At 37.1% G+C, this 9,901-nt stretch overlaps 1 protein-coding gene across 1 annotated transcript; it reads left to right on the top strand.

Annotated features, from left to right (window-relative positions):
- The first annotated feature begins 4,116 nt into the window (after nt 1–4,116).
- Nucleotides 4,117–9,694, top strand: snx10a (sorting nexin 10a). The gene is made up of 7 exons (XM_042506867.1): nt 4,117–4,450; nt 6,925–6,971; nt 7,180–7,266; nt 7,342–7,442; nt 7,550–7,648; nt 8,550–8,744; nt 9,288–9,694. The coding sequence occupies exons 2-7, from the start codon at nt 6,939–6,941 to the stop codon at nt 9,433–9,435; spliced, it is 663 nt and encodes a 220-aa protein (XP_042362801.1). The 5' UTR covers nt 4,117–4,450; nt 6,925–6,938; the 3' UTR covers nt 9,436–9,694.
- The last annotated feature ends 207 nt before the right edge of the window (nt 9,695–9,901 follow it).

Raw genomic sequence — 9,901 nt, 5'->3', positions numbered from 1 at the left:
TAAACAAACAAACAAACAGCTGCTTAACAGCAGACATTTCCTGCTAAGAGACATGGCCACAACAAAGACGTAGACAGTGAGGGCTGTCGCTTTCAGGAGGAATGGAAAGTTTATTTTCACTACATTCTAACAGAAAGATGATAGTTGCATTTGTCTTGTTTGTGATTTTTAATTTCTTTTTTATTTTAATAACCAATTTGATGCGAGAAGCAGCCAGCCCCAAAGGATTTTCACATTTTCCAATCTGGCCCCCAAGTAGGCTGAGAATGCTGCTCATGAAATGCCTGCTGGCATGGGAAGCAGTTCTTCAGTTTGGCTTCTGTCATATGTCACCACACATTATTGTCATACTGCAGTTAACCCTTTGAAACCTGGGGAAATTGGCTTTATTTCTTACGAAAACATGGGAAGTAGACAATGAGCAACTTCAGAGAAAATTACTATTAAATAAGCAAGAAATCAGTAAAACGTACGAGAAAATGACCCGAAAATTAAAAAACAAAAATCAAGGCAATGACCTGAAAAAGTTGCTTAAGAATATGATAATTATAAATATAGTTCTCAAGACATTTTTATTTACTTTAAAAAAATGATTTTCTAAATTTATTAATTTCTTGATATTTGAAGGACATTTCTTACCAAGTTACTCGTTACCTTTTTTCCCATGTTTTTAAAAGGAATCACACTAATTTGCTGAAGGTTCAAAGGTTTAAATACTTGTGATAAGCGCCTGAATGCAGCACAGGAAAAGTGATGTCGATCCAGGTTTCAAAGGGTTGAAATAACTTAATGGTGACCTCTGACACATGAAATGGTCTCCTGGGTGAAAGTCCTGTTTGTTTGACCCGTCCATCACCCCTACACGAGTTTCTCACACTTTATACTCATGTTACATCACCTGAGCTGTCCTCACAATACAATAAACACATGCTTTTAATGGGCTAATGACATTTGGAACCTACTAGCTGTTGTAACAGGACCCTTATAGCTCATATCAATGAGGCTGATAACCATTAATAACGGCCATTTAATCGACTGATAACATTAAAATGGACTTTTCATATATGCAGATTGTCCAACAGAAACGAACCAACAGCCCATCAGTGTTTTGACTTTGAAAAGTTTATACTTTTATTCAACTACATTTAATTTAGTCCTTAACAACCAGTCCCTCTTTATTTTTTAGTTTTAAGTTGTAATGTTTTAAACTTTTATTTTGTGATGACATATCCATTGTGGCATTACTGCTTTTACCTGAGTAAATCATTTCCCGCCCTGCAAATCTGTGGCGACACCTTCTAATACCACTAAAGCTCAGTCAGCACTACCTCTGACAAAAAGCTGAAATCAGCAGTGATGTGTCTCTCGAGCAGCATCGCCAGATGGCAAGGCTGCCTCTGCAGCAGTGTGGACAGAAGTCTCATGATTGGCATTAGGGCATGGGAGATGGACTTTGGACCTTAGTGCATTTATGTAGATGAAGTCTCTAAGGCAACACCCAAGAGTTTGGGGTTTATGTCAAAAAATCCCTCATCCCTAAAGAGCTAAAGTGACAAATAGTAGGCTACCAAAAATGATTCCAAATCAACTTGTTATTCTGTTATATTCAGTGCCAAAAATGTTAATCAAGAAGATATTGAATACTTCCTGCATACTTAATTTAATTCTAATATGAAACAACTATGAATCCCCAAATCAGATCTATGATGACTGTACTAAATTGATTCAGGGGATGGCTGGGGAATGGCTTACATTTTATTTTATTTTATTTTATTTTATTTTTTCACATCACAACCTAACACAGAACTACAGATATTCTTCTTGAGTCTCTTTGTGACTGAGTGAAAATGCATGATGATGGTGTGAGTTTGGAAAATTATAAAGAAAACACACATTTCAAACCCACTTGCGGTTTTGGGGTTTTGAGGGTCTTAAAAACAAATACAAACTACCACGATTTAAAGTTGAATTTCCCTCCCCAACACGCTCCCACTCCGGACTCGTCAGATTTTGCCGCTCTGTCAGGACCTTCCGTTGTTGTTTGTGGGACCCATCCACCTCCCCACCAACCAGCCCTTTGAGCACACTCGTGCTCTTTATATTATGTGGTTACTGACAGCATTTTTACCTGAGTGCTTAAAAAAATATTTGAAGTGCCTTTCCCGATTTGCACCTTCCCTTCCTTTCTCATAAATACAGAACAGTTCCTAAGCACAAACACATGTTTCCTCTTTTAATGAAAAGATTAAAACCAAAAGGGAAGAATGAAAATGTCTGTGTTAACATTCATGCTAAAAGAAAATGATAGAAAGTTAAACAAATGGGACATGGCTTATCTTAAATCTGGAATACTTTGATTAAATCAAACTTCAATCAGTGCAGCACAGTCTCATTGATCTGATAATATCATACAATACACAGCAGCCCATACTAATCTCAACAGGAGTGAATGGAAAGACTTTGTGTGCACAGCCCGGCCAGTATTGCCCGGATATTATCTGTGTGTCTGTGTATACAGCACATGATGGTTGTCTATAGTCCAGGTCATGGAGCTGTATCCTGAGTCACCATTTTTTCTGCAGAATTTTTGAAATTGCACAAATTAGCCACAACCAGATAATTAGATTAGAGATTTCTAGAGTAAACTGTCCTGTTGTAATGGATCAATACATTGAAAGTGAACAGCAGCCACTAAAATGTGTTTTATTTGCTTACTGAACTTCAAGATAAGGGGAGCTTTATATGTGAATGAGCAGACCATAGTCTCCCACCTCTGTCTGAAACACACTAGTTGTGTCTACCTCCACTCCTGGAGTGGACTGAAGACTGGAATATATTTCTGAGGACTCTGGTAAGAACATTTTGATTTTATTCTTAAATTAAACAGTAATTCTAGCCAATAATTGCACAATTTGTGATAATGTTCTTTCTGTTGTGGTGTATTCTGTGTGTGTGTTGGGAGAGTAATATTATTGGTGAAAAAGTAAAAGTGATTGATAGAAAAATATTGACCCATGTAAAGGTTTAAACTGCAAAATCCTGGGTATTGCAAATTCGGCGTGGCATATACGTTCACTATCTATGTAACATTTTGTCATATGAATCGTCTTTCTGTTGACCGGACATTTACTGCATGTCTGTCCGTCCTGGGAGAGGGATGATCCCTCCTCAGTTGCTCTATCTTTGTTTTTTGGCCCTTGAAGATTTTTTGGGGAGTCTAAGGACAGAGGGTGCCATGTGCTATACATATGCCCCCTGAGGCAAATTATGATTTATGATATAAATAAAACTGACTTGACCTGACGTGACGTTGTAAGGATCCAGTGCTCCTGTTCACTGACCTGTGCCATTCTGATTGGTTTGTGAACAGTTTTGAGGCTTATTGTAGAGAGATGTAGTATTTGTTTAGGGTTGTGATAACTTGGGTTAATTATATTATAGCATGTATTTGTGAATGAAGACACAGTGGAAAAAATTATTTGTCTAGCCACGTCTTTGTAAGGTTTTGCAGAAAGAGTTCTGAATATTGAAACATGCATGAACACAGGTGAATAGTCCTGATAGTTTTGGGAAATGGGTCTGCCGTTTGCAAGATAGCATCACAGTCACCCTTTGAAAATGGAGCAAATGTGTTTCATTTCATTTGAAAACATGGAGGGAAAAGGAAAGCACCAACATGGCAAAAAATGTCCCAAAAATTGAAAGAAATTTTACTAAAAAAATTGTTTTAATAAAGAAGATTATTTTAAAAAATAGCCCAAAATATAGGAGAAATGTCCAGAAAACTACATTTTTACTTGAAATAATGCTGTCTTTTAATTATGTACAGAACACCTATAATACAATATATAATTGAATAAATAAATAAACTAATTGTTAGTTGCTTGTTGCTATATCAAAAAGTTTAGAAAGTACGATATTTTTGTAATTATATCAATAGTATTGATATAATATTATATATTATATATTATATTATGTTATATAATTACATGATGTAAAATCTTAACTCCAGTCCAGGTATTATCTGAGACCATCGTTCACCCATCCTGTGACTTTCCCCTATTAACCATTAGGTCGCCTCCTCCCACCAGTGAAAACCATTTAAACTGATCCCACCCGGTGAAAGAATTAGTGACAGGTGCGCATTGAGGAAGCAGCTTTGTCTCCAAAGGAAGATATTTGTGAAACAATTAAAATTTATTTATATCGCGTTTTATTTTGTGGGGGGTTTTTTTTGTTTTGTTTTGTTTTTTTGTTTTATAAAGATTTGGCCTGTAAGGGAGCGAAAAGGCACAAACAAACGTGGAGGTAGCAGTCACAGTGAGTAGTTAACAGTTAGCAGTCAGTATTAGTTGAGTCCAGGCATTTCTGAGCCTCGAGCCTCTGCACTGAGCTGCTGCTGTTTGTTCACAAACACCGGATTACTGCTCGGTAACTGAGGAAGAAAACGGTAAGAACAAATCAGAGTTAAAATGAAGTCAGAATGTTCTCCCGTTTTGTTGCACGCAGCGTAGCTTGTTTTTCTCCCAGAGGCAGTAGCAACTAAATTACCGTAATATATTGTCAATCAATCGTTTAATTGTCACATGAGTCATGCAAAGTGCAACTCCAGTGAAATGACATCCCATCAGCTCCTTCAACTTGTGCTTTACAATTTTAGTTCTTTATTTGGTTTCTAGTCTGCTGTTATTATTGTCCATGCTCCCAGGTGATTCTGGTAATCCATGGTTTCTGGTTGTGGAATGATTTTTAATATGCCTTCTTGATATGACTTCTAATTAGTTGGGTAATTATGCTTTCTTCTTAAAATGGCATGGATCTATAACCATTCATTGGCTATTTGGTGTATTTGATTTATGTCTTTATTTTAAATATGTCAAATACAACAAAAACAGTAGTTAAAAACATTAAAATAAAGAAAAAAAAATATTAAAAATTCCAGAAACTGCCTGAAATTTACATGATGCGAAAAGGAGTAGTGTGTGTATATATATACAGTATGTGTGTATGATTCAGATTGTAATACTACTACTTTTTACACACCTGTTTATATAAAGACCCTTATTTATCTTTATTTATTTGTAATACTGTATCTTAAAAATAAACTCATCAGGGTATTAGACCATAGCCTCCCAGGGTTCTGTCAACGTTAATGTAGAACTGTGCCCAATTTTAAAATTAAAAGGTTGTTCCTATGGTCTAAGGCGGTCCAAAAAAATGGTAAACACAAATAACTCTCAAATCCAAATACCTGAGTGCTAAAACTCATCGGTGATGTCACAGGCTATAAGGTCTATAACAGAACAAATATTTTGTGGTTCCACAAAATCAGGCTCCCATTTATTTTCTGTAGAGCAGCTCCAGACTTTATGCTTGATACTTGTTGACATGACAAGTTTGAGACTTACTTCTTTGGTTTCTGACTTTGAGAGAGAGAAACTCATATGAGCTTCCCCAGGCCATTGAGATGACACACTGTAAATCTTAATTTAGGTGGTGTCCTCCTTAAAAGCATTGTTTCACTCCCTCTATTTAATCCCAGTTCAGGGCAAGAATGATGACAGTTTTTTCAGCTTTAACTTGTTGGTCCTGTTTAGTGCACTGAATAACGTAGGGTATAATTGCAGCCTCAAGTAATGTGATCATATTTTGTAACCCATAATGGCTGGAACCCGCATTGACCCATATGGCCTAAGGAGATTGTGTGGAATTCATTTATTTTAGCAGTGATTTATGATGCGGAAAAGACGCACATAGGTACATTAAAATTCACCAGAATGTAGAAAATTAAGTGTTTGCTGCTCAAAATTTTATTGTTGAGGACCCCCAGATCTCCAGTTTCATGTGTTCAACTCCCGAATGTTTCAATAAAACCTACGCCCTTGTAAAGCACTGTTACAGCAGTCTGTAGGACATCTTTTTACTGGGTGTATCCAATCAGACCAGTTTATGATGGCGTATGATTGCGAGGTGTGGTTCAGAGTCACTCTTTGCAGTTGCAGCAGGACTTTGTTGTCAAACATTGCTTTTACTCATTTATTTACTCTGCTTGGACTCGTTGCATGTGCATGGCATATGCCTTAAGGTGTCAAGGTGCAGATGATCCGGTACATATCCTGAGCTGTTAGATATGCGTGTTATGTGAGGGACTGCTGTTGGGGAATATTTAAAAAAAAAAAAAAAAAAAAAAGTTGCACGATTTGAACATCATGCAGTCACTTATCCAAGGGGAAATTTTAATTTTGGCGTTTTTTCTTTGATTGAAATGTTGCATCATAGTTGCAGACTTTAATGATAATGGTTGTTTAGTGACTAGACAAAGAGCTGGTTGGCCTGTGTTTTTGCCTGTGGTGTGCCACGAAAGGCTTTCTTGTAGTTTCCAACTGTTTTGTGTATGTGTGTGTGTGTGAGTTCATATTACATTTAAGAATTCCCGCTCTTAAGCTAAATCCTCCTGCCTTAACCTTTGTTCCCCTTTGTACTACATTAGTTCCAAATGTTTGCACTTCTGAGTCATTAAAGTATTAATCGCCAGCCAGGCCAGTGCTTTGCAAATCAGATCTAGCATTTAAAACAATGGACTTTGGCTGCCAAGCTCATCTGTGTTTACAGCTGTTTCTGCTTTCTTCATGATAATGTAACATAATAAATGAACAGAAATGGTCTTTTTAATTTTTGAAATTACATTGTGGTTATGTCAAGGGGCGGAGGGTTGTAGAGATACCAGTGTAAAGGTTTACTGTGGTATGAAAGTTGATTATCATACTGTGTACATTGGCTTCTCTATGATATTGAGAAAAAAAGCAACTGGACAGAGAATCTCACTTTTTTTTGAGATGGTTATCGTACGGTGTAAAGGGCAATGGTATGTTTCTGCTAAAATATGCTAGAACAGATCACTGAGTTTGTTTCTCTCTCTGGCAGGTTTTGTACCTAGGATGGACAGTATCTTGGACAATCTCTCCAAAACTGTAAGTTGTCAGACCTTCTCCTCACATTCGCTTTTTCCTGTTTTAATTTGCATAGTCACAGCTGATGTGACATTGTGATAACGTCTAAAAATTGAAGGCCAGTGGAAAATAGTTGTGCTGGACCACATCTGGTTGTGTTTTAATTTGAAGCACATGCATCTAAACAAACCCTTGTTATGTAATGAAACTGTGGTTTTGAATTTTCAAGGAGTTTGTCAGCATATGTGTTCGGGATCCAAGAATTATTAAAGATGACCTCTGGCACACACACATCGACTACGAGATCTGTTTACATGTAAGTCTCACACACATTTTCTATCATGACTTGAAACTTGTGTGAGAAGTGTTTTAAATTGCCGTCTCTTTGCAGACCAACAGCATGTGCTTTAGAAAGAAGACTTCCTGTGTGAGGCGGCGTTACAGGGAGTTTGTTTGGCTGCGTCATTGTCTGGGACAGAATGCTCTGATCATGTATGTTGATAACTAATGGCATGTGTTTGCTCACTTCTAATAGATCACATTTTCATTGTATCTGACTTTAATAGAGCATAAAATACCTGCATCTGTTTTGTGCTCAGGGAGTTACCTAAGTTGCCGCCCTGGAACCCCTTCTTCAGTCTAAAGAACACAGAGCAGGTCTCGCAGAGGATGAAGGGCTTCCAGCAGTTTTTAGAAAGGTGAGTTGCTGTGCAGCTAAAGCAATGACAGCAGTCTAATTATGCCATTGCCACCTAGTGGCATCGTTTTACTGCCCTAAAAGCTGTTAAAAATCAATCTGCTAAAAGCAAGAACACTGTTAGGATTAATGGTGACCTGGATCCACACTATTACCTATTTTTAAATGTCTGTTTTCATTATGAGATAATAAGGCCCTGGGCGCAGCCTACATAGGAATGGAAACACAAGGACTTTGTGGTGATTTTGCTTTTTTTTTCATTTGTTGTAGTCATTTTATGTTTTTTCTAGTTTTGTTGTCCTCTTTTAAGGTAATTTTGTGTTGTTGTTTTCTTTTTTGTCTCTTCCTGGTTATTTTTTTTGTTTTTTTGTCCTTTTTTTGTGGTTATTTTGTATCTCCTTGAGGTAGTTTTTTTTTTTTTAAAGTATTTTTTGGGTTGTTTTTTTGTCCCTTTGTAGTCATTTTCTGTCCTTGCTTGTCCCCCTTTGTAATTATTTTGTCTCTTTGTAGTTCCTTTGTATCTGTTTTGTAGTCATTTTGTGTCTTTGTTCTGTCTCTTTTATACTTGTATTTTGTGTGTTTTGATTTAGTTTTGTGGGTTTTTTGGAGGGTGATTTCTTGGGTCGCTTTTTCCTATTGTAGTTTTAGTTGCTTTGCATCTTTCTTCCTAGATGATACGCGTTAACACTAGAATGGCCATGATGGTCATTTTGACCGTTTTCACATTTACATTACACTTTTTTTTAAATTAAAAATTACAGTGCTGCTGGTCCCTGACTTGTCCTACAAATGTCTGTATATCTTTTATTTAAAATGTTATTCATAAAATTGCACAAAAGGCAAAGAAAATCTGACCTATATTGGCCGAAAGCATTGTACTATTAATATATTTTTCTCTCCAGTGTTCTTCAGACACCGTTACTGTTATCAGACAGTCGACTCCATCTGTTCCTCCAGTCAGATCTCAGCATCACAAAGATGGAAAGGTGTGCCCATGGTAAAACCAGGTACACAGTGGCTGAGGCCATACAGCGCTCCGGCATTGGTTACATCAGCAGTTTGGAGGAAAAGGCCTCCTGTGAATCTGACTGTGAAAGGTACCAGCTCAGACAACCTGATCAAGTGAATTCATTTTAATGCCCTCAGGCTGGCGCTACAAAGCACCCCTTACAAAAACAAATTGCTGTCCTTTATTCCTTCTGCGATCATGCGGCTAAATGTTGACAGTAGTCTTTTTAAATAACGCTGCCTCTTTCTTCACATGGCTGCTAAGCCCGTACATACATTCTATGAATGTATTTGAGTGATGTGCAATGCATCAGAACACCTTGTTGTTGTTTTAAAAATGTAATTTATTCTGCCTGGTTCTCGTGTGGGTCAGTATGCTCGGGACCATACAAGGTGCCGGTGTGTATCTGGCCCATATACTGATCTCTCTGATGTACCACTACTACTGCTGAGTGTTGTGTGTTGTTGTCTGACAGTTTGTGTCTGGTCTGGGTAGATTGTGAAACTGAATCACCCTGTGGGGATAAATAAAGTTGTCTGAAGTTGAAGACAGAGTAGTTTGCATGTCTAAAGAATACTTTTCAATGCTCAGTGCTGAATTGACCCTTTCATCTCTTTTCCTCCCACATCAGCTCTTCTTCGTCATGTTTGGGACTAAGTGTGGACACTCCATTAAGAGAAAACCCTGTCCCCATCTTCGAACCCTCGGACAGGGACCCAGAGTTGTTCAGAATTCCCCACCCCACTCACTGCCCCCTGACACACAGCAGTTGTGCTTGATCAACCTATTTGTGATACTCCATATATGCTTTATTTTACCATTTTGTTAACTGCATTAGACATTTGTTGTTTTAATCACTTGCTTTAGTTTTCTCAGAGCAACACCATGGTCATTTCATTTAATGTGTACCTAGAAAAAGTCATGTTTTAAAAAGAAGTATTGTAAAACCTAAATTTATAGTGGTAAATTCTTAAATATTATATATATTTTTATCTGCACTGAACTGAGGTTAGCAAGGGACAAGGTTTGAATTGTAGAGTTTGTTTGTTTTTTAGAAAAATATGCTTTTACAATGTGTTAATTGATAAATAAATTGTTGTTTTTGAAGAAAAAACAAGTTTTGTGTCTAAAATGTTCTTTGAATATTTAATCAGATATTGAATTTTTTCCAGACTTTTTCCTTTAGCTGGATCTTAGAGGAGCTAAAATCAGTGCAACAGTCATGCATTGTTGTAACAGCCCAGT

Source organism: Plectropomus leopardus, chromosome 18 (assembly GCF_008729295.1).
Source record: "Plectropomus leopardus isolate mb chromosome 18, YSFRI_Pleo_2.0, whole genome shotgun sequence".
NCBI lineage: Eukaryota > Metazoa > Chordata > Actinopteri > Perciformes > Serranidae > Plectropomus > Plectropomus leopardus.
Note: the sequence above shows the minus strand (reverse complement) of the source record. Positions and strands in the feature narration are given on the sequence as shown.

What these genes read in the sequence shown, in the direction of transcription:
- snx10a (XM_042506867.1), top strand. Translation starts at nt 6,939, where the DNA reads ATGGACAGTATCTTGGACAATCTCTCCAAAACT. An exon ending in TGGACAATCTCTCCAAAACT is followed by an intron (nt 6,972 to 7,179) that starts GTAAGTTGTCAG and finishes TGAATTTTCAAG; the next exon opens with GAGTTTGTCAGCATATGTGT. An exon ending in GGACAGAATGCTCTGATCAT is followed by an intron (nt 7,443 to 7,549) that starts GTATGTTGATAA and finishes TTTTGTGCTCAG; the next exon opens with GGAGTTACCTAAGTTGCCGC.